The sequence below is a fragment of the Triturus cristatus genome, chromosome 7 (genome assembly GCF_964204655.1).
Source record: "Triturus cristatus chromosome 7, aTriCri1.1, whole genome shotgun sequence".
NCBI classification, from domain to species: Eukaryota; Metazoa; Chordata; class Amphibia; order Caudata; family Salamandridae; genus Triturus; species Triturus cristatus.
This window is the reverse complement of record NC_140590.1, coordinates 767,582,035-767,606,670: the sequence shown is the minus strand read 5'-3', so window position 1 is coordinate 767,606,670 and position 24,636 is coordinate 767,582,035. Positions and strand designations below refer to the sequence as shown.

The window sequence follows — 24,636 nt, the reverse complement described above, 5'->3', positions numbered from 1 at the left end:
TAAAGCATACTTGGAAAAGAGTGACGTCTCTGCGAGTTTCAGTATCCAACCCCACCACATTTTGGTACCAGTAGTGGGGATGGTCTCGCATGCCGCGCTACACGACGCCCTGTCAAGAGCCCACCGGTTTTCCTGCTGTACATTACCAAGCTCCGGACTTTGTCCTGGTGAATTTGAGGCATGTCATTTTATTTACCTAATTGTCGCTGCCTGGAACCTTCTTCGCTGATACCTCAAGTGTTCTTTTAGAGAGGTTTAATTTTGCTATGTGTAAGCAATCTTGTGAAGAATCTGTGGAAGATTATGCGGCGACGTTAAGAGTGTTGGCTGAAAAATGCAAATTTGGTCCTAATGTTGATACTTATACTAGGAACCAATTTGTTATCTATTGTTACTCTAAAAAGATCCAAGAGCGTCTTCTAACATCTTACAGTCCCACTCTAGCTGAAACGATTGATATTGCCAAAAGCATCGAAAGATCAATCGTTACCTCTAAAGTTTTATCCAACCATGCCAACCAAGTCATTTTTCATCGTGCACAAACAACTGTGAATGTGATATCTGATGAGAATGTTGTTTGTGCCATTAACTCCAAGCAAACTGCAGAGAAGAAGTTTCCTAGGAATCAATCTTTTAGGAGTCAATTGATTTGCTTTCGTTGGGGTTCTAGAAACCATATAGGGAACAATCCTAACTGTCCAGTCATTGGCAAGAAATGCGTTAAGTGTTGCATATTTGGTCATTTCCAAGGTGTGTGCAAGGGAGGGTCTAATATAGCGTCCAATAGCAGTACAACTCTCAGTAGAGTTAAAGTTTCCAATATATGGTTAGACACTCCTGATATGTAAGAATGTACATCTCAATTTGCTAATGTTTTACTTACTGTTGATATTTCTGACCTAAAAACACATACCTTCAAGGCTATTAAAGGTCCATTAGTGGATTTTATTAATGGAAAAGGTATTTTGGTCACGGCCGATTCAGGAGCTCCTGTTACTATTCTTGCGGATCGCACTTTTTACAAGTTATGGCCCAGCAACATGCCACTTATAGCACCTGATATCAGTCCCAAAACTTTTGGAGAACAGGATATTGATCTGTTGGGTTACTTTTGGGACAATGTGGAATGTTTGGGTAGATCAGCAAGAACCAAGATTTATGTGGCAGTCAAAGGACGAGACATCATAGGAGGGAAGGATCTTGCTCTCTTAGGAATCAATGTGTGTCCAGGACAAGATCCTCCCATTAATTTGGGAAATCTTCCTACTAACATTTTATATGTGGGTCAACATGAGTCGGCAGTTGACAAATTGGTGCAAACTCTTCCTGATGTTTTCAAAGTTTCTGTGGGAAAGGTAAAAGGTTTTGAACACTCTATTAAGCTTAAGAAAGACGCTGTACCTGTTGTACATAAAGTTAGACCTGTGCCTCTCAGCATCAGGGATGATTTAAAATTGTTATTGTCGAATCTACAATCTGATGGTATCATTTCTCCAATTGATGCCTCAGAATGGATTTCTCCAGTGGTTTTGACCAAGAAGAAGACTGGGCATCTCGGGTTATGTGTGGATTTGAGATCCCCGAATCAAAATATTCTTGTCGATTGTGACCCCCTACCTCATATCCATGAGATGTTAGCTAACATTGGCAAATCCTAGTTCTTTTCTACAATCGATTTACATTCTGCTTACCACCAAATTCAACTTTCTCAAAGTTCTCAAGTGCTTACTGCTTTTGTGACACCATTTGGTGCCTTCAAGTATTTGAGGTTACCTTTTGGTCTGGCTTCTGCTGCAAGCGTCTTCCAAAAGTTGATGGACAATCTGTTTGGTGGCTTTCCCCAAGTGTAAGCATTTCAAGATGATATCTTGATCCATACTGAAACCAAGGAGGAACACTTACAGATTTTAGAGAAAGTTTTGAACATCTTAAAAGAGAAGGGTATGACTGTGAAAGCTAACAAATGAAAGCTACTGGTTAGTGAGGTGGAGTATCCTGGACATCTCATTTCCAGTGCAGGTATCCAACCCAAATTTTGCAACGTGGAGGCAATTCGAAATGCTCCTCCTCCTATTGACAAAGATACCTTACGTTTGTTCCTTGGACTCTGTGAATATTATGCCAGGTTTGCTCCTGGTTATGCTCATTCAGTCCAACCTCTGAGGTGTCTTCTTAAAAAAGGAACTACATTTTTGGGGAATGATACTCTACATGATGTTTTTGAGAAGGTAAAACTTTTGGTAATAAACGCACCTGTATTACATCCCTATGTTTCAAATGGTAATTCCTTTATTACTGTAGATGCCAGTCAAAAAGGTCTTGTGCAGTCTTTGGACAATGGGTTGATAGTAAGGAGAACACTATTGCTTTTGCTTCTCGTGCTTTAACATCTACTGAATGTAATTACAGCACGATTGAACGTGAGGTCCTTGCCATTGTTTGGGCGGTTCAGAAATTCAAAACATATATTTGGGGCACTCGTTGTGAAGTTTTCACTAATCACAAACCTTTGGTTTTTGTTGTTGTCCGGGAATGGATTAGGGAAATCCTCTGCAAGGCTTGTGAGATTGTTATCCAAGTTACAAGAATATAATCTTGCAATCAAATATATTCAAGGAGGAAAGAACAACCGAGCGGAATGCCTTTCTTGCATTCCACTTCCTGATTGTAGTGAAGGGGAGGATGATTTCCACAAAGATTGCGTTGTAGGTGTGGGGGATGCCATTTTCATGTGTAGTAGTAGCTTCACACAAGATGAATGGTCCACTGCCGTGGCACTGGATGAGACCTTAAAAAAGAAGAGTTGTTTATCAAGAGCAAATGGCCAGTTAGTAAAAGTCTCAGTAATGATTTAAGAATTTTCGCTCAAGTTAGTGAAGAATTGTCTTTTGAGAATAGGTTTTGTGTGAGGAATGGTCTTTTTGTACCTCCTTTTTATTTGAGAAAGGATTATCAACATGGCTCATGAAGGTCATTTACGGGTTTCTGCTATGTGCAAGAAATTAAAGAATATTTACTGGTGGCCAGGCATGGATAAACAAGTAGCTTTTTTTGATGACAGTTGTCCTAGTTGTGTTGTATCAGATACACACTGGAAATTAAGCAAGAAACCTTTGCATCCAGTTCCTTTTCCAGCTTCACCTTGGGAAGAAATTGCTTTATATTTTTATGGGCCTTTCAATTTGTTGCCTTCAGAGAAGAGGTACTGCTTGGTCGCTATTGATTATCAGTCAAAGTGGATATATTATTCTTTTGTGCAAACTGCTCGCAACCAGCGGGTCTGTAGGTTACCTATCAAATTGCGAGACTATGTTTTATATTTACACTCCTGTTTTATTTTGTTTGTTTAATGGGAGGGGGTGTGTGGTAAGGGATTCACTGTTTCTTTAATGTTCGAATGCTTTTACATGGAATCCTGTATATGTCATGTTCTGTTCTACCCTGGCAGTTGCATCGGTTGTTCCCTGCCGTGCAGTTGCCTCCGCCGTGGGCTCTTGTTATACTGCCTTCTTTGGAATAAAGCATACTTGGAAAAGAGTGACGTCTCTGCGAGTTTCAGTATCCAACCCCACCACTCGGCTGTTGAGAATCCCCTAGCAACGCCAGTGTTGGCGTTGGATTCTCCGCAACTGGACAGCTCCTGTAGTGGATGCCTGTTCTTGGAATAAACCCACTTCAAAACCTGCAAATCTGCCTCCTCATTTAACAATTTGCCCTTAAAAAATGTCACTGGAACCTACTTTTTTAAAAAAGGAACCAAGTTTGTCCCAGAGTTCTTGGGAATGGGTTCTCTTGCGTGAACAACAGGAGGGAGAAAGGAATGAGCATATGACTGAGAAAGGATCTCGAGGCATTTATTGAATGTACAAGTTGAGAGATAAGAAATGTGCTTTACGTGCATGAATGTGTGTTTTGTAGGTGCTTGGAAGACTCCTATAAAAGGTGTGAGCTTCATTGGAACAGTCTGTCTACCATTTCTTTCCTGACTAATTAGTGCATAAATGCTCCAACTTGAACTGTAGAATAAACCAGCAGGAAGAATAATTGACCCTAGAGGATTATGTAGATCTACTAGAAATAGGCACTTCTAAATATACCATGGTTCTTAGTTTATCAGTCACCAACAGTTAAAGCTAGTTGCACCATCTGGGTCTAAGGGTGGGAGAGACTATTGTGCAAAGTAAAAGCTATACCACAACTCGTATCAGTCCTTAGAGTTGGACATCTGAGGCTTTGTGCTAGCGATATGTCCATTGTAGCAGAAGGTAATTAGTGATCCGACATAACAGAATGTAAGAGAAGCAAAGACTAGATAGCTTACAGAATGAGTGGGTTCTTTAACCCATTGCATGAGAGCAAGGACTTTGAAGTAAGCCAGTAACCTACTGTAGAGCAGATTTGAGGGATCATCTGGTCAGGTTGAAATCCCTCAGTATCAGAGAAATCAAGGAGATCAAAGCTGTGGGACATGCATGATGGAAGAAGCCCTCCAAGTCTGTATATGCATTCAGTGAATGACAGGGGAGCACAATAGTGAGAGATTGGGAGTCGGAGGAGAGGTGTAGGTGTCAGTGTTTTAGGGAAGAGATGACTGGAACTGTCATTAGGATGAACACCAAGCTCTTCTAAAAAACACTGCGAGTGTAGTAGATGGATTGGAAAAAATGTCTAGTTCAGTTTAGAAATAAGTTTATTTAGACCGTGGGTCTTTAAACTACATAAAAACATATTACAATAAATATTTTAAAACATACAATACAAATGTATTTCAATGGCACCCTTGAAGGGGCAATTCCTGCCTCACTCCAACAGCTTACAAATTTCCCATGTATAAAAAGCATCCATAATATTCTCAATGATAAAAATTTCTAACTAGGTTTCCACTGAGAATGTCAAGTGAGTTATTAGATTAAATGGAAGATATTCCATCTGTGCTTAGAGGTGGAGCAGTTGTTAGTTAACCTCAGCCAAACACTGTCAGCATCTTACAATGGTAGCGGTCACCTGTGCCTTGATGGTGGGAAGAGGAAGAGGGTGGGCCTCAATTCCAAATGTCCTAATGTGCTGTGGTGCATCAGCAGAGGGTTGCATTGCATTGTAGGCAACTATTCAGATCCTCTTTTGAGCATATAGTATGCCACTACTTCACAGACATGGCTGCTTGCTATGCTGGACGCTTTGACTTTATTCAGTATGTACACAAATGAGTGAATTAAATGTAATGCATGGTGTCTTTCATTTGTGCAGGGTGTGTCCGGGCGCAGTCCTTGGACAGGGGTGTCTCAGTTTCTGCAGACATCTCAGAAGATAATCCAGTTTGCTTCAGGAAAGGAGCCAGGACCAGCAGATACCATCATCTATGTGGCTGGAGCATTTGACCTTTTCCGTATCCTTTTGTGCAAGTCGTGCTTCCTGGAAAGAAGCTGGTAGGCTGTGTACAAGGCTTATTAGAGAGGAAAGGTTTGAAACTGTGTGCACGGCCCACTGGATAGTATAGATCAGTACTTTGCAAGGCCTACTCTAGAGGAATGGGGTGGAGGGGTAAGAGTGTAACTACTTTCTATAAAGAAAACTCTTGCAAGGGAGAGGTATAATCTTTTTTATGTGCAAGACCCACCACAGAGAAATGGACTGAATCACTGTGGGGGAAATATCAACTTTGGTGTTACTTGTTCCCTGCTGGGCACTACTTACTACAGGTGTGTACCCGTAGCTAGCTAATGCTCTTTGCTAGTATATATCATAGGACTATGTGTGTGAGAGCCTAGTTTAGAATGTGTTAGTTGAGAGGTATGTTTGTTTCTCTGCAGAGACCATTAAAATTCAACCAGAATGCTTCATGGAAAGTATTTTTTCCGCAACCACGTTTTTTTCTGCGAGGAATCACTTTACATCCATTCGTCATAGCAAAGAAGGCACGACTTTTAGTGGCCTCCAGCTTTTAATTCAGGAAACAAAAGTGCTGCGGCAAAAAGATTTTTTTACAAAAGGTGGTGTCTGCTATAACTGGAATAACCTACTATACCTTTTGTGCATCTCCCATTATTTTAGGTGCTAGCACCAGCCCTGTCTGAAAGCATTGTTGGAGAAGATCTGGTGGTGGTTCATAAATAATTCCCTCAAATAGGTCCAAGCTAGTAAGCAAGCAAAGCTTTTTTTAAGGGAATTGGGAAAGTGTTCCGTCCCAAGACAATCTTAAAAATCAGATTGCCAAGTGGTGGCTTTTACAGCATAGTTTAACTTAAATTGATTAACAGTTCAGAGGTTCTGGAACAACCAGGCCCAAGTCATCCTTGTGGTCCAACTGTGAGAGTATGGCTCTTCTGGACATGAACATGGCTCAGCGGCAGGGTCGGTTCCTCATCCCAAATCTGTGCAGTTTACACCTACATGTGCAGAGATTGATCACCAGCAACAGACTGAATATGATCTGCTGCTGGAAGTGGTGGATGTTATCCTGATGCCAGGTCCTTCAGGTGGATGTTATCTTTGAGGCCAAGCTCCTTTCCATGAAATCCACTTATGCTGGGCGCTGAGACCGGTTTGTGGTCTGGTGTTAGCAAGACTGAGCCATTGCAAGCAAAGCTGTCAGGCGTCCTTTTATTCGTTTTTATCTTTGGCCCAGCCAAGGACTTCTAGTGTGCACTATAAAGTTTATTTGTCTGCTCTTTCTGCCCTTCTACATTTGCCGGACCAACTGTTGTGATGAGATTTATCAAAGGTTTGACACACGTTTCCTCCCAAACCATTTGTGCTGCCACAGTAAAAGCTTAACTTGCTCTTGTTGTTTCTCATGAGTACACCCTTTGATCCGATGCATGCTGCTCACTGCATCTCCTGACCTTAAAGACTGTCTTTCTCTGTGTGATTATGTCATCTCATCACCTGATCGAACTTCAGGCACTTTCAGTGCAACCGCTGTACAACACCTTTTTTTCCAGGCAATGGTGCTGAGAATTCAGCCAATATTCTTGCCAAAAGTCGTTACTCCCTTCCACGTTAGGCAATCCATCACTATACCAATGTTCTTCGCTCCCCTTCACCCCTCGATAGAGGACTGTTTCATCGCCTGGACCCCAAAAGTTTTTTTTCTACATTGATTATATCAAGGACCATTGGGTGGACAATCACATTTTTGTGGGGGGGTTCTCTAGTGGAAAAGAAAGAGAATGCTGTGCAGGAGAAGACTATTGAGGTGGATAGTGCTCTGCATTAAGATCTGCTACGCACTTGTTACAAACCAGCCACTGGAAGGCCCGAGAGCCAATCATTCCACCAGGGCTAAGGCTGCTACCAATGCGTTGGCATGCGGAGTGACTGTTGGTGATGTCTGCCAGGCTGCAATGTGGTCATCAGTTCATGAAGCCCTACTGCCTTGACAGCCAGGTTCAGCATAAAGGACATTTTTACCGCTTGGTCCTCCAAAACGTTTTCGTGTGGCTCCACCCAACAGACTACTCTGGAATCAATTCTAAAGTGAAGATTCTGCTGTTAGAAATAGTCATTATGGTGACTCTCTTTCTGGTGGATTCATTATCTAGCTGCAGATTCTTTTCTGCCCATCTACCTCCCTGTTCTCTGCATTAGCACACTGATACAAACAATCGTTAACATTTAATTTACAAGGGTGCAGAAGTGGAAAAGACAAGAAACTGATGTCCTCACTTGCTTGCAGCTCTGGTCCATCGCTTCCAGGGTAGTGTGGAGTCCGCGTGGAACTGCGCATTTCTTTTGAATCAGAACACAGTCAACATGGTACTGGAGATGATGCATCCCATTATTATGAACAGGACAATCTGTCTATGGACCAGTAAGATGACAGTGGAGTGGATGCCTCCCTGGACACTGTGTTGAACTTCCCCTACCCACTGAGTCTTCCACTGAAGAATCAGCTTATTTTGCTCTGGTGATCACACAGGCTATGGACACATTAATAGACACTTCACTTGGGCTAAAACGTGCTCTTGCCCACATTGAATAGATAAGTCGCCAGAAGCCATAGACCTATCCCTCGGTATCCTCCATTTTCATATGCATCACCTTATGCCTTAAAGCTTGGTGGTCCAGGTGTCCATGAGTCGACTGAACCCTAACACATTCACTACTACGCCTCCTGCTATCCAAAACACATGAAGATATTTGGGAATAGAATGTTTTTCTCAGCAAGTCTTGCTCTCTGCTTAGTAAATGTGAGTTGTTTCCTGGGATGATACTCTCATTTGTTATTGGATATGATCAGTGTGATCTTGCTGGCGTACCCAGATTAATTCCGCGCCAATCTTGTGCAGCTCATTCAAGATGGTCAGGACGCAGCGAAGTACCTTATCTGCTCTGGGCTGGACACCACTGACTTTCGGATCCTTCCACTGGAAGAACAAGTCCAGGACGTTCAGACTATGAGCCCGATGTTTTAGCATCAAAGGAACCTGTCAGATTCGATCCACGTTCCGGAAGATACTGTAAAAAAACCTGCAGTGGTGGCTGCTTGAACTCAATTGAACTAGTGGCAGACCCCCTCTCCCTACTCAGAGCTGATGGTGGTGACAGATCCACACCACTATTTTAGTTGGGGAGGTCATCTCCGTGAGGTGGAGCTCCGAGGACTCCAGTTTCTGGCAGGGACTCACATCTGGAAGTAGCTGGATCGACAGGGCATCTCTTGTCATGAACCACCTAGCAGTATCTTTGCATACCGGGTGAACAGACACAGCCAGCAATGCCTAGCGGGTCAAAAATGTCAGCCTGGTGGTGATGCAACACTTCTTCCTTCAAAGGGGAGAACCCCAGCTTGATCTTATTGCCGCAGCTGAGAAAGTGAAGTGTCAGCACTTCTGCATGCTGCAGTTCCCAAGAAGGCTCTCTTCCCAGAAAAACATTCAGCTTAGTGTGGACTTTTGCATGCCCTTCAGCCGCTACTGGTCCTACCCCTTGTTCTGAAAAGATCAAGGACCAGGCCCAAGTCATCACAGTCGTTACGGATTGGGCCAGGAGAATGTAATACCCAGAACGTCTGGGCATCATCATCTGTCCTCCGTTTCAGGACGATCTTCTGTTGCAGAAGCAGGGGAATGTACTGTACCTGGACTTGCAGAACACATATGGAGATTGAGCGGAAAGAGTAGCGAGGATCTGCTGCCCCCTGATTTTTATAGCTTTTGAGCCAGATAGCTGGTGGTATTGAAGTGCAACGCCTTATGTGTTATGCATGCAATTTTCAGTTGGAATCTTGCTTTGTACGGTAGCCAGTTTAAGGATGTTAGAGCTGGTGAGATGTGTGTGTTTCTTTTTGTTCTGCGGACAAGTCTTGCTGCCGTGATGAGGGAGGCTCTTAGAGGGGCCAATTTGTATCGAGGTAAGCCACATAGTGTGGCACTACCATAATCCAGTCTGGGCAATACAAGATCTTGGACCGCTTGTTTTAGGTCTTCGCGTGGAAGGTAGTGTTTAAGTTTCCGTAGAATGCTCAGTTGGTAGTTCGCTCCTTTGATGGCTGCGCTAATGTGATCCTGCATATTGAGAAGTTTGTCTAATGTAATACCCAGGGATCCAGCAGAGTCTATGATGTGGGGTGAGCATTTGAGGGCTGTAAGGTGTTTCAACCAAAGATCAATCATGGGTATGTTATTCGGCGGAGAGATGAGAAGAAATTTGGTTTTAGCAGTGTTGAGTTTTAGATGGTTATCCGTGAGCCAGAGGTGTGCATGGGTTTGTTTTTTTAAAGGTCTGGCCCACATGTTCCCATCGAAAGCTTTTGTAATGCCACAATGGGACCTTAATTTGGTTCTCACTTTGTTTATGTGTACCCCTTCTGACTCTCTGAACAGTCTCCCAGAGTGTGATTACCACTCTCAGAACAGTCTTCAGAGTGTGATAACATCAGCTCGTCGCGTCGGCGAGCTACAAGGTCTATCCGTTTATCCACCATACAACACCTGTTGTCTGGACAAAATGGTATTGTGAGCTATGGCAGCATTCCTGCCGAAGATTGACACCTTTTTATGTAGGACAATCTATTACTCGTCCTCATTCTTAGCTCCATCTCACCCCTTGAAAGCGGAGAGGCTCCATCGCTTGAACACCAAGAGAGGTTTGAGTTTATACAGACTCAATGAAAATGGTGTAAGGGCACAGGTAAGGCATATATACGTGGTACTGGTGTCTCTTCTGGAGCAGTACGAAGTCTTTGCAGAGCTGCACGATGCAACCAGCTGGTGCAAGATCCCTATGCTGAGAAAAATCTCTTGATCCCCTCTGGCACCTGGGGGTATTCACAAGGTGAGGAATCTGCAGTTAGATACAGCATCTGCCGGAAAGACCTTTTCCAAAGGGAAGTAACTTGTTCTTTTATTCGCAAAGTGAAGTCTGATTATTTAATAACATTTTGTTCATTTTTCCCCATTTTTGTCCAAACTTAGAATTTTTATCACGTAAGTTTCAAATAGCTTCCTGGTCCAGATCAAAGATCTATTTTAAAGACTTGAGGATTCTGCTGCTTAATATTCTTTATATGTAGGGTATACGTGATTTAACTATACTTTGGTTTGATTACTTCATCTGCTATTCTTGTGTTTGAATGTCTTCTTTCTGCACTGTGCCAACAGACATCCCACCGTTACTTTAGAAAATTAATATACACTACGAGCCACTGCTACCAATGTATAGCTAGCCCCTTTTAAATTAAGCCTGTATGGTGTCAGGTAGGGCATGGTCTTCTGGGCTCAAGGGAACCCATGAACAGTTGAGTGTGCAAATTTCCCAAGTAAATGAGATTCAGGGGACAGTGGCTCCATAACTAGGAGAGGCATGGCAGAGACTGAGCCTTTTTTTTTGCACGGTGCTTTGTGTTGATACATTTCTTTGCATAGCGCTCTGTGCTAAGTATGCTCCTAAGGACAGGCAGATGCTCGTGGATTCCTTAACGCAGACACAGACATTGGACATGTGGACTTCCTGGAGAAGGTTCATGGCTTGGCCCTGAATCCATACATTATTGTAGGTCTCCATTTCGACCAAGAAGTTAATCGCTATAAAGGCAAGAACTATCCCATCATGAACGTACACGAACGAACTCTGAGTGTCCTGGCGTGCAGGGTGAGTGTTTTCAGGTGGAACCTGGTCTACGTACCTTAGATGGAACATCCTAGTGAGAAACTGGACTGTTCAGGCATGCATTGCTTTCTGTGTGTGCAAAGGGAGTGCTCACATACACATGATGGGTATTCAGGGTGTGAATTTCCAGTACTGTACACTGGGCTCTGGTTCGGACTCTTGGATTTCATCACTGTTTGTAGTCTGGGATTTCGGTATCTGGTTCTGACTATTGCAGTTGGGCTGCTGGGTCTCTAGTTGAAGAGCCAAAACTGGGGTACTGGTTTCTGTGATTTGGATTAGGCAACTGGTTAATATAGCAGGATTTCTGATGGATACTTCTGCCTGTGGATTCCTCACCTTTCGAATACCCCCTGCGCCAGCATTCCGCGTGAAAATTCTTTCCTAGCTCTCCCACGTCGACGAGGACGTCACAATGGACCGGCTCCGCTCGCGGCACCGTATGATGTCATCGGAGCCACAAAAGGACCTCGTCGGCGTGCTGACGTTAGTTCCCTTTTTTCTGAGCCGTCGACGCTCAACGTTTTTTTTTTTCAGGGCTCTCCATTTTCAACGAGGAAAACTTTGTATCTCGTAGTGTGTCAGAATGGCTACTTCTAGGAAAACTGGATTCAAACCCTGCAGAGTGTGTGGCGGACACATGTCTATCACGGATCCGCATGATGACTGCCTGTGGTGTTTATCCTCGGACCACGACGTCGAGAAATGCAGGAGCTGCAGGAAAATGAATCCTAAGGCTATCAAAGAACGTGAAGCCAAATTGTTTATGGCGAAAGCCAAGAAGGAAAAGAGGTAGGAAGAGGGCAAAATCTTTGTCTTCTCACACTTCGAAGTCAAAGAAGCACAAAAAATCCAAGAGGAGACCTACCTCTCGACATCGTTCTTCGAAGGCCAGAGTCTCAAGATCGAGGTCGCCGACTCCAGCCGAGCGACCTCGGAGAAGGGACTTTATCTCTCTTACTCCTTCTCCTCGGGCGACGCCAGTACCATCTCCGGCATCGCAGATTTCAGAGGCTTCTTCGCTTCATGAAGAATCACCGGTCCAGCGATGGCGCCGGGAGGGTCCTCTCCAGGCCGTGTCGCTTCACCTGTGCGGGTGCCGTCCCCGGCTCCGCAGGCTCCAGTGCGACCTCGGGTGACTCCCCTACAGGAAGGTACGAATTCATATCCTCCTTCTCCTGCTCCTGGGGCTGACTCTTCACATTTTCTCAATGCGATGTTTGTTTTATTTGCAAGAGCCTCGACTCCATCCAGTGCGCCTTCAGGCCCCGTGGGCCCTCTGGCTTTCAACCTGGGTGTGCCTCAGATCTATCCCCAGGCTCCTTTCATGCCATTTATGCCATCGACTCCGGCTTGGCATTTCCCGGCGCCGAGATCGTCTACCCCGGCCTCCTTCAGCTGCTGAGTCTGCTCCACCTCGGATTCGATCGACGTCGAGGTTCAATGTCGAGGCTCCTCCATCGACGCCGCTGGCGTCTTCTCCGGCGCCGCGTGTGGCTCTGCCGTTGCCTAAGCAACGCTCCAGGGGGTACGCCCTCCCATTTTTGGAGTTTCCTCCTCCTTACCCTCCTCGCCAGGGTGGTTGTTCAGAAGACCACTTGGTGCTTTTGCAGCAGGAGGTTCTCACTTTACTCCAAAAAGGTGCGATAGAGGTGGTTCCGGAGCAGGAAAGGGGTCAGGGTTGTTACTCCCGATATTTCCTGATCCCCAAAAAAGATGGTCGCTTGAGACCAATCTTGGACCTCAGGATTTTGAACATTTACCTCAGACAGGAAAAGTTCAAAATGTTGACCTTGGCTCAGGTTCTCCTTGCGCTGCAACAGGAAGACTGGATGGTGTCCATTGATCTGCAGGATGCGTATTTTCATGTTCCCATCCTGAAGACGCATCGGAAGTATCTCCGGTTCACGGTGGGATCGCAACATTACCAGTTTGCGGTTCTTCCGTTTGGTCTTACTTCCGCGCCTCGAGTCTTTACAAAGGTGATGGCAGTGGTAGCGGCTCATCTCAGAAGGTCAGGGGTTCCTGTTTTCCCCTACCTGGACGACTGGCTGTTGAAAGCGGAGTCTCCAGAGTTGGTTTCGCTCCACTTGCAAGTGACAACTCATCTGTTGTTCAAATTGGGTTTTTCAATAAATGTACCCAAATCTCACCTGGTGCCTTCTCAGCGCAGCCTGTTCATAGGGGCAATACTGGACACTTCTGTGTGCCGAGCCTACCCACCTCCGCAGAGGATTCTCGACATACAGGAAATGATTCCTTTGTTTCATGATAGAGCGGTTGTTCCAGTCCTGAAGGTTCTTTGCCTGCTCGGTTCATTCGCTTCCTGCATTCTGTTGGTCAACCATGCACGCTGGCACATGAGGGCACTCCAGTGGTGCCTCCGCAGGCAGTGGTATCAGCACAACGGAGATCTTGGGGAGAGCATCAGAATCTCCAGAGAAGCTGCAGCGGAGCTGTCTTGGTGGAGTATGCAGGGCAACCTGTCTCAAGGGAAGCCCTTTCAGCCTCCTCCGCCGGTGGCCACAGTGATCACGGATGCCTCCACTCTAGGGTGGGGTGCTCATCTGGGGGATCTGGAGGTCAAAGGCCTTTGGTCTCCAGAGGAAAGGTTGCTTCACATCAACCTTCTGGAATTACGGGCGATACATTTGGCATTGAAGGCTTTTCTCCCTTCCCTTCGTGGTCAGTCGGTTCAGGTCCTGACGGACAACACTACCAAGATGTGGTACATCAACAAACAGGGAGGTGTAGGGTCGTATCGCCTCTGTTGAGAGGCTCTGGTCCTGGGCTCAGGGCCTACGGATTTGTGTGTTTGCAAATCATCCGGCTGGTGTGCTGAATGTTCGTGCGGACAGTCTCAGTTGGCGTTACTCGGCCGATCACGAGTGGCGGCTTCATCCGGAGGTGGTCCTTCGCATCTTTCAGATGTGAGGATCTCCTCGGTTGGACCTGTTTGCTTCTCACGAGAACGCGCACTGCCCGTTATTCTGCAGTCTCCAGTATCCGATGCAGGGAGCTTTGGGGGGGGATGCGTTTCAGATAGATTGGAGCTCACGACCCCTTTAGGCGTTTCCTCCCATACCCTTGATTCCTCGGGTTCTGAGGAAGATTCGCCAAGACCGGGCCCAAGTTATATTGATCGCTCCGGATTGGCCAAGAAGGGTGTGGTACACAGACCTACTTCACCTCTCATCGCACCCTCCGCACCGTCTCCCTCTCAGGGCAGACCTCCCCTCGCAGTTGCAGGGGCAGGTTCTACACCACCACCTCCAGAGCCTGCACATTCATGCGTGGAGATTGAACGGGGCAACCTGAGTTCTCTCTCTCTGCCGCTGGATATAGTGGATGTTATTTTATCATCCAGGCGACACTCCACTAAGTCGGTTTACTCTTCCAGGTGGTCCAGGTTTGTTAAGTGGTGCGGAGAGAGAGACATTGACCCTTTGAAGGCCGTTTTGTCTAATATTTTGGAGTTTTCTCTTTCTTTAGCACAGCAAGGTTGTGCTGTAGCCACTGTTAAGGGCTATTTATCGGCTTTGTCTGACTTTTTATGTTTGCCGGACTAGCCGTCTTTATTTAAGTCCCCCATTGTCATGAGGTTTATTAAGGGCCTTACAAATACGTTTCCTCCCACATCTTTCATTATGCCTCAGTGGGATTTGAATCTAGTACTCACTTTTTTAATGGGTTTTCCGTTTGAGCCTCTTCATACTTGCCCGTTGAGGCTTCTTTCTTTCAAAGCGGTTTTCTTAATTGCCATTACCTCGGCTAGGAGGGTAAGTGAGCTTCAAGCTCTTAGTTCGAAACCTCCTTTCCTGCCCATTCATGCGGATAATTGGTTCTAAGTACCAGGGCTGCTTTCCTTCCCAAGGTGGTTACTCCTTTTCATATGCGACAATCCATCACTTTACCCACATTTTATCCTCCCCTCACCCTTCCAAGGAGGAAGAGAGACTGCATTGGTTGGACCCTAAAAGGGCTGTCATCTTTTATTTGGATCGGACTAGAAATCTGAGGCTGGACGATCAGCTCTTCGTGTGTTATGTTGGGAAAATGAAAGGCAAGGCAGTGCACAAGAGGACGCTTTCCAGGTGGATTATCTTGTGCATCAAGATTTGCTACGCCCTGTCCAAGAAGGAACCGCATGAAGGTATCAGAGCTCATTCCACCAGAGCTAAGTCTACTTCTTCTGCTTTGGCTAGAGGTGTTCCTGTTCTTGATCTCTGTAAGGCAGCAACTTGGGCCTCTCTCCACACCTTTGCAAAGCATTACTGCTTGGACTCTGAGGTTAGGAGGGATGGCCATTTTGCTCACTCTGTTTTGCAGGATTTTTTTGGTCTAGTCAGGTGGACACCCTCCTCCGGGTGGGGTACGGCTTTGGGAATCTATTCGAAAGGTGAGGAATCCACAGGCAGAAGTATCCATCAGAAGAACAAGTTACTTGCCTTCGGTAATGCTTTTCTGGTGGATACAATATCTGCCTGTGGATTCCTCACGCTCCTACCCGCCTCCCCATTGTCCACCTGTTTCTACCAAAAAATATTTTATTTTGATATGTCCTAATCATGTTTATACTTTAATAATGAGAAATGATTATTCTGTTGCTATTTCTCTATACTTTTATTGATTATGCTCTTGTGAATTTATATACATGTATATATTTGGTATGCTATGTTTGCATTTGAAAATGTGTCGGTCCGCCCGTTTGCCTCGGTGGCACGGAAAAAATGGGTGGAACTGATGTCAGCACGCCGACGAGGTCCTTTTGTGGCTTCGATGACGTCATATGGTGCCGCGATCGGAGCCGGTCCATTGTGACGTCCTCGTCGACGTAGGAGAGCTAGGATACAATTTTCCCGCGGAATGTTGGCACAGGGGGTATTCGAAAAGTGAGGAATCCACAGGCAGATATTGTATCCACCAGAAAAAGCGTTACCAAAGGTAAGTAACGTGTTCATTTGGTTCATAGCAGCATAGGGAGGAGTTTCTGGTTATAAGTGATGGTTTTCTGTCACTGGTTGAAAGCTACGATGATTGAATATATATCTATATTACAGTAGCATGCATCTAAAGAAACATTACTCATCAAAGAAACAGTGCACATATTCACTTTATAAATATACTTTAGGTAATCCAGAACACATAAAGCAGAAAATAGGTCCAACAGGCTTGAAAGTCAATGTTCGTATAAACAACATGTATTTAAAAAATATCATCTTTTGATTAAAAATGCGGAGCATGTAGCTCAAACACATTAATCAGACAAAACTCAATAGACATAAATACATAAAAAATGTTGCATAGGCTATTATCTCTACAGCAACTAAGCAGAACACACTGCATAAAGGAGAGAAGTAGCCGAGCTATTGAGAATGATGTTTTGGCCTCTAACCGCATTATATACTGGGCCACTATCAAGACAGAACAGGCATACATGACAATAAGAATATGCTGAAACAGTTTCTTCAGAAATGTATATAACTTCACACGTCATCCTATGAAAATTCTAAATCTATTTCCATATATGTATTAGGGCAACATGGCCAGTATCACCAAGGGCAGCTATAGCTCATGGAGACTAGAATGCATACTATATTCATATAGAGGTCCCCCAGAGCACCATGGAGAGCTTTAAAGAAGCAAGAATAGGTTGCACAGGGAGTGCTTCATGGCAAAGTGGAGCAGGCTCGTACACTAGCGTGACAGACAAAAACACCAAGGTAGTTGGTCACAAGACACCATTGTGGTCACGAACATCACCCACCTGTTAGATCAGTGTTTAGCATACGCCTTTGTTAAGGTTCACCTCTCTGCCATAGTAGCCTACAGTGGAGGGGTCATAGGAAGAACTTTCTTCAATAGTCCAGTAATCAATAGATTTCTAGAAGGGGCCAAGAGGGCAGCTGCACCAAAGTCCGTACCCACAACGATATGGAACTTGAAGTGCTAATGCAACTCATGAAGTCCCCATTCTAGCTGATGCATAAAGCAGGCCTCAGATGCCTAGCACTCAAAACACCCTTCATGTCCTTGCAGAGAGTTAGAGAGCTGCAAGCACAAACAACTGAAGCACCCTACTTACAAACCCATAATTTCTGCAAAAAAATCATCTCACATTTCCATGTCAATCAAGTGATAGAACTACCAGCCTTTTTCCAAGATCCAGAAATGCAGGCAGAAAAGATCTACACATGTTGCATGTAAAAAGGGTAGTCGTGTATTACTTACAAGAAACAAGGCAAATCAGGAAAGCAAACTAACTCTTCATTTTCTTCGCACCAGCAAACAAAGGATCACCCGTTAGCAAAGGGACCATTGCAAGGTGGATAGTCCAAACGTTCCAGACATGCTACAAAACAGCTGCCATAGCATTAGGACTGAGAGCACGTGCAACAACAACAAAAAAAGTGCACACACTAGTATAATTAGCACCACCATTGGGGGCACCACCACCAAGCCCCTCTTCTCCGCCCACCACGGCTGGATCAAAGTGACTGAGACCCAATGGGCCAACACCCTCAACACCACCCAACTTGACTTCACTTCCAACCTGGAACAAGCCGTTCAGAACTTCACAACCTGGATCACCAGCTGCACCGACAGAGTCTCCTCCTTTAAGCCAGCCAAGACCGTCAGAGCACCAAGTGGGCCAGTTGGTACACACCAGAACTCAGGAACCCTTAAACGCAACTGCACACAAATGGAAAGAAGATGCGCACCAGCAGAGACCCCACAGACCAAGCCACCTTAAAGTAAGCCCTCAACAGATTTCACCAACACCTCAAGGACACAAAAAGACATGCCTTGGCAGACCGCATCGAAGCAATCCCCAACCATAGCAAGGACTCTTCCGCATCGTTAAAGAATCGAAATTTGCCTAGCATAGTAAGGGTAAGTTTAAATTCTATTAAGGACACGGAGGCGAGGATTATGCTTTTTTCTTTCCACGCTTTATTCTATAACACAAATTACAGCAGCCAGAAAAGCACTGAAGTACGTTTTTTGTATATGAACACAATCAAAAAACATGAAGAAAAAACAATGGAGTCCGAAAACTATAACTCCCAACAATCCAACGGGGGATGTGTTATGTTAGTCCTTTCACAGTGTCAGTGTTGTATAGAAAGGGCGTCCATCTTATGTAAACCCCCCCCCCCCCCCCCCCCCCCTTCATTCTTCGCGCGAGTACGCCATTCGATTACTGGTCCTGTTTTGCACCGTCATTCCCTAAAAAGAAAAACACCACATGAGAATCTACAAGACCAATTGCAGTGTTATCATGTATCTATGAACACCTGCGAAACCAAATCCGACCGTAGCAAGTCATAAGCTTATCGAAAAGAGATTTCTTACTCGAGTACGGGTGGGTTCACACCAGTCGGGTGCTCCGGGTGGGATAATCTTCGCCTCCGTGTCCTTAATAGAATTGAAACTTACCGTTACTATGCTAGGCATTTTTCGATTCTATGTCGGGACCGGAGGCTCTGATTATGCTAGTTCAAAGCTTACTTACCACCAACTGAGCTACCTCCACCACCGGTTTGAAGTAAAACCTCTTAAAAGGTGGAATCGGAAGACCAATCCGCTGCACGCATAAGGTCCTCCAACCAGGCTCCTAGAGAAAAAGCCTTAGGAGGCCATCGCGCCCCTGGCCGAATGAGCTCCAAACCGTTTTGTATCAATACCCGCCTCTGGCATGACCTATTGCACCCACCTGGCTATAGTGGGAGAGGAGACAGCTTTGTGCGGTTTTCTTAGTGCAAAAAGAAGTTGCTGCTCGCCCGAAGGGCGAAATTCAAGAGTCATGTCCTCATATGTTTTAAGGCAATCCACCACACACAGTTTGGGAACATCCGTAAAGCTGGGTATGAAATTGTTCTTGATGCCGACTTAGTACGGCGACCCACCATAAAAGTAACCCCATCTGGGGAGAAGACCCTTGCAGTAATGTTCAAAGCTCGCACGTTAGAAACCCTGCGACAGGAAACCAGACATAACAGCATGGCCAACTTAGCCGAAAGCTCCTTCAAGGAAAGCTACTTATTGGGTTGCCAAGACAAGAAAAGGTTCAAGACTAAATTGATGTCCCAGAGAACCGAATATCGTGGCTCGGCGGGTAGTGACAGGCGAATACCCCGCAGAAGCCGACAGACGAATGGATGCTCCCCAGTCGGGGCCCAGTCTACCGGGCAATGAGCTGCAGAGATCGCAGAACGTATTGCATTAATAGATCGGTACGCTAAACCGTCCGTTGCCAATTCTGCCAGAAAGTTTAGAAAGGGAACGACACCTGCGACCACGGGATCCAAGTCCCGTCGAAGACACCAACGCATCCACTTAGTCCATGCAGACCGATAGCGTTCAGAGGTACTGTCCGCCCAGGCCTTTGACAAGAGTGTCTGAGCTGATCCCGAAAGGCCTGGGAGCGACCAACGTCTCCTGAAAGCCTCCATGCCATGAGGCGGAGAGAGCCTTGGAGGATGAGGTGATGCTGCTCCCCGTCCGGATTGAGAAGAAGATGAGGGAGCGGGGGGGGGGGGGGGGGGGGGGGTTAGGATTGGAGAATCCCAAGAAAGTTCCAGAAGAACTGGGAACCAAACTTGAGACCTCCAACCCGGCGTCACCATCACCAACTCTGCCCCTAGATGCCGGATCCGGGTTGCCGACCTCACCACCATCGAGAAAGGTGGGAACGCATAACCCCTCTCCTGGCTCCAGTCCTGGAGGAAAGCGTCCGTGGCCTCCGCTAGAGGGTCGGGCCTCCAACTGAAGAAACGCGGGAGCTGATGGTTGAGACGAGACACAAAAAGGTCCACGGAGAACGGACCCTAGAGGTCGTTCAACCACCTGAAGACTGGAACATCTAGCTTCCACAGGCTGGAATCTTTCAGATGTCTGGAGTGCCAATCCGCCACTTGATTGGCCTGGCTTGGAAGGTACTCCGCCGCCCCGGAGATTTGTTGAGCCAAGCAATACTGAATGAACCCGCCAGGAGCTCCAAGCAGTTGATACGCAACTTCTGCTCCTCTAATGACCAAACGCTGCGTGTGGAGAATGCTCCCCTATCCGGACCTGCTGGCGTCCGACTCTATGACCAGGTCCGGTGCTGACCCACAGATCGCCCGACCATTCCAGGCCTCCATGTGTGTCAACCACCATGACATCTCCTCCTTTGCTCCCTCCGATAGGGGAACTGTTTGATCGTACGATAGACCTCTCCTGAGGTTGTGCACTTTGAGGCTTTGCAAGGCGCGATAATGAAGGGGCCCCAGAAAGATTGCCTGAATGGAGGAGGAGAGAAGACCTACCAGCCGGGCAATCTGGCGGAGCGAGGTATGGGTTTTGGAGATGGTCTGCCTCAAAACGTGCCAGATCTTGGCCATCTTGCGAGAAGGCAGACTCAAGGAGGAATGGATAGAGTCCACGACGAACCCGAGAAAAACCAGACCGAGTCGGGGAAAGGACCGACTTTGTCCCATTGATGACAAAACCCAGACCCTCCAAGAGGGACACCGTCTGGTGCAACTGAGTTGTCAACTTCTGGAGACACTGAGCCATGAGAAGGATGTCGTCTAAGTACACTATCATCCGAACACCTGGACTCCTCAAAAACTCTACCACCGGGTGAAGCACCATGGTGCCGATGAAAGCCCGAATGGAAGGGCGGTGAATTCGTAAACTTGGCCCTTCCAAAGAAACTGGAGAAACCGTTGATGCGGCGGGTGGATAGGAACCACCAGATTAGGCGTCCTTGAGGTCCAACCTGACCATCCAATTGTGCGGAAGGAGCACATCTCGGAGAAGATGGATCCCTTCCATCTTGAAATGCCGGTAGACCAACCACCCGTTGAACTCTTTGAGGTTGATTACCGGCCGCCGTCCCCCATCGGTTTTGTCTACCAAAACGATGTTGCTGAGGAAGCCGTTGGGGTGCAGAGCTGATCGACAGATGGCTCCTTTCCTGAGCAGCACGGGAGCTATCATTGAAGCTAAACGTGTTTACTTCACGACTAAAATTGGTGAGGCGGAACACTCCTCCAAAGAACAGTATATACACTAGCTAAACCTCAGCATATGGCCCAGTTTAAACCAGATCAAGCCCTTTGTAATGAAATGGCCAATTTTTTTCAGAGCAAAGTTCAGCTGATCTATAATGATCTTTTAAATACGGCCACCATTGTCCCAGTAAATATCACCGAAAATGTAAAAGTGTGTACAACATCCAGGAGGCTGTCACACTTTACAACCCTGACAATGGAGGAGGTTCATGACTTCCTGACATCAATAAAATCAGGCTCGCCATCTGACCCATGCCCACCAGTAACGTTCCAGCTTGTAGCTAATACTATCAGCACACATCTTACCCCTCTTTTGAATCAAGTTATAGACACAAGCAAATATCCCAGTGTATGGAAAACTGCCCGTATAAGACCCATCCTAAAAAAGCCAACCCTGGACCCCCTAGAGCCGAAAAATTATCGGCCAATTTCTAGGTTACCCCTGGCAGCAAAAATATTGGAAAGAGCGATGTACAAAGAGCTGACTCACTACTTAGAAGAGAATGTACTGCTGGACCCCACTCAACACGGGTTCAGACCTTGTCATTCTACGGAGACAGCTCTGGTGCTAGCTACAGAGGGGATTCGGAGGATAGTAGATGGAGGGGGCAGAGCGATCCTGATCCTATTGGATCTCTCTGCGGCTTTTGATACCGTGAACCATACAGGGCTGGTACAGCGGCTGAGAGACGTAGGGATGTAGGATCCCGCTCTGGCCCTCCTTTCCTCCTTCCTAGATAATAGGGAACAAATCATTTACTGGGCGAACCTCCAGTCTGATACCTTTCAACTCCCATGTGGTGTGCCGCAAGGATCTGCCTTGTCACCAACTCTTCAACATCTATGTGTCCTCATTGGCCACACTAATCAGTGATTGATTAAATTGATTATGTATGCTGACGACTCGCAGCTTACAATCTTGGTTTCTCAACCAGCAGAACTAGTGGCCAACAGCTTCCATGTATGTCTGAAGGACATTATGAGTTGGATGAGCTCAAACTTCCTAAAAATAAACAGACAATACTGAGGTACTGGAATTTGGTAAGGGACCTCCATTATGGAACAATAACTGGTAGCCTACGGAGGCGGGAACCTGTCCTAGTCCAGGTACCAAGGTATAGAACTTGGGTGTGATTCTAGATGAGCATTTAAATGTCAGCCCAAGTTAATCAACTAACTTCCTCCTGTTTCTTTCTCCTAAAATCACTGAGAAAAATCTTCCCCTTTATCACACACAAACTCCAGAGAACCGTAGTAGTAGCACTTTTTCTATTTAAAATTAACTACTGCAACGCGCTCTTTTTTGGAATTGATAAAGTACTGGAAAGGAAGCTGCAATCACTTCTAAATTGCTGCTGCCAGACTACTCATGAACATCCCCAAGGGACGCCCAACATCAGAGGCTATTAGAGCCTTACATAAGCTGCCTGTCCAGCAAAGAGCTAATTTTAAGGCTCTTTGGATAGTACATAATGCCCTCTATGGAGGAATATTTGAGGAGATACGTAATGCAAGATGGGGTGGCCGCATGTTGTCATTCTGTGCGGCCAAACTCTGGAATCAGATGCCATCTACACTGCGACTCCAACTTAACCGGAGGATGTTTAGGAAGGAGCTGAAAACCTGGTTGTTCTCTCAAAACCTAAGGCATCAGAATCTCACGCTAGTAACTCATGTATCACAGTCAGCACCAAAACGCCACGGCATTTGTGCGCTTAACAAGTTCAAATCAAATACCTCCTCGTCGATCAGCTGGGCATCAGCTACGGAAAAGGAAATGGGGTTTGGAAGCTCTGCCTGCTGCGGCAGATCGTAAAACTCTATATAAAACCCCATGATGGTCTGTAGGACCCAAGCATCTGACGTAAGCTTTGCCCAAGCATCCTGGAAGGCTGCCAGATGACCCCCAATACGCTCTTGGTCTGCAGGCATGACACTGACCGCCTGATTGGCCACCACCGGTGTTCTTGAAGCCACTGCGGCCTCGGAAGCGTTGTCCCCTGGTGGGGTAAAAGTTGGTGTAATTGGTTGAGGAGTTGTACTGCCCTCGCCTGGAGCCTTGTCACCATTCTGCTGACCGACACGGCCGGTCGCACAGCCCCTTGGGAGAAAGGAGACTGGAAGACCCTTTTGATGTTGGACTGGGCCTTGTCCAAAGACTTGAAAGTGGCTACGAATTTACCTAATTCTTTTACAAAGGGGTCCCCGAACAGACCCCCTTGAGCCACAGCGCTTGCCTCCGAAGAGGCAAAGTAGCCCAATTTTGGGTCAAGCTTTATTAGCAGAGAACGCTGGCGTTCTGTCGACAGGGCGCAGTTGGCGTTTCCCATAAAGTTTAGCCCTCTGCGCCCAATTCGACAGGACGTCGGGAGACATGGTGGAACCTGCACTTTCACCTCCTCCGCCATATCCAGGATTTTCGTCATAGGGCCTATGGCGTCCAGGAGTTTATCCTGACAGGAACGCCAGGATCAGTCAATTCCCTTGCGGGGATCTTTCATATATTTGGCTAGGAAGGTAGCCATTTTCGAATCTAGCTCCGGGGGGAGGGCTACCTTCCCCTCTAACGTGGGACGTGGACACTCCGCCCTGAGACACCCTCTTGCTTCCTTCTCAAGTGGCTTGCGGAGGCGTCCGGCCACGAACTTGGCCCCCTTATCCCCAGGTGCCCAGGCTGCGGAACGCGGATGAATGATCTCATCCGGATCCAGCATACCTGTGTCATCCCGTGGTAAGGTGACAGTGGAACTGGCCGGGCGCCAAGAACGCCAAGACCCCTCATCGTCATCAGTATCCGTCGGAGAACCTCCACCATTAGATGGGGAACCCGGTGCCGTGGAAACTGAAGGCTCCGGCGGTGGAAGCGGCAGAGGGGGAGGTGGGACAGTCATGGCCAGGAAAGCGCTCTTCAAGCTCTCAAAGGTATCCTTGTCTACCCCCTGAGCCCCCTCCTCGCCACCCTCGCCACATACCTTCTTGGGCGGTGGGGGACCCCCGTCTGGTAACTGGGTTGGAGTGGGGGTAAGCGTTCCGAGGTGAGCCTGAACCAACTTTGCGCATTCTGCCACAATACAGATGGAAAGACGTTCCTCCATGGGGGCCACCACCTCATTGACACACTTGAAGATGGAACTGTCAACCGCCTCAAAAAAATGATCATCTAGCAGGAGGTATTGAGTAGCCTCTTCCTCCTCATAATAATTACCCTCCATCCTGACACTGAGGGGTAAAACACGAGAAAACTAATCAGGGGAGGTGGACTCTCCACAAGCCCGGGAATGCAAGGTTCCCTACAATGTAAGGCAGGCTGTGCCTGGGTTATATATGGGCAGACCTCCGAACTGCAAAGTACTTTGGCACGGACAGAGTAGCCGAGGGCTGCACTCATCCCGAGCGCGCAGGCCTTCAAATACTGACCAGGCCGATCCACCACCACCCGGCGCATTCAAGCAAATGCCAGCAAAAG

At 46.6% G+C, this 24,636-nt stretch overlaps 1 protein-coding gene across 1 annotated transcript in view; it reads left to right on the top strand.

Moving 5' to 3' along the window:
* PCYT2 (phosphate cytidylyltransferase 2, ethanolamine) overlaps positions 1–24,636 on the top strand; it is a 159,078-nt gene that overhangs the window by 117,195 nt on the left and 17,247 nt on the right. The window contains exons 7-8 of the mRNA XM_085617538.1: positions 5,248–5,386; positions 10,931–11,091. Coding sequence (XP_085473664.1) covers positions 5,248–5,386; positions 10,931–11,091 — 300 coding nt within the window. The remainder of the gene's footprint in view (positions 1–5,247; positions 5,387–10,930; positions 11,092–24,636) is intronic.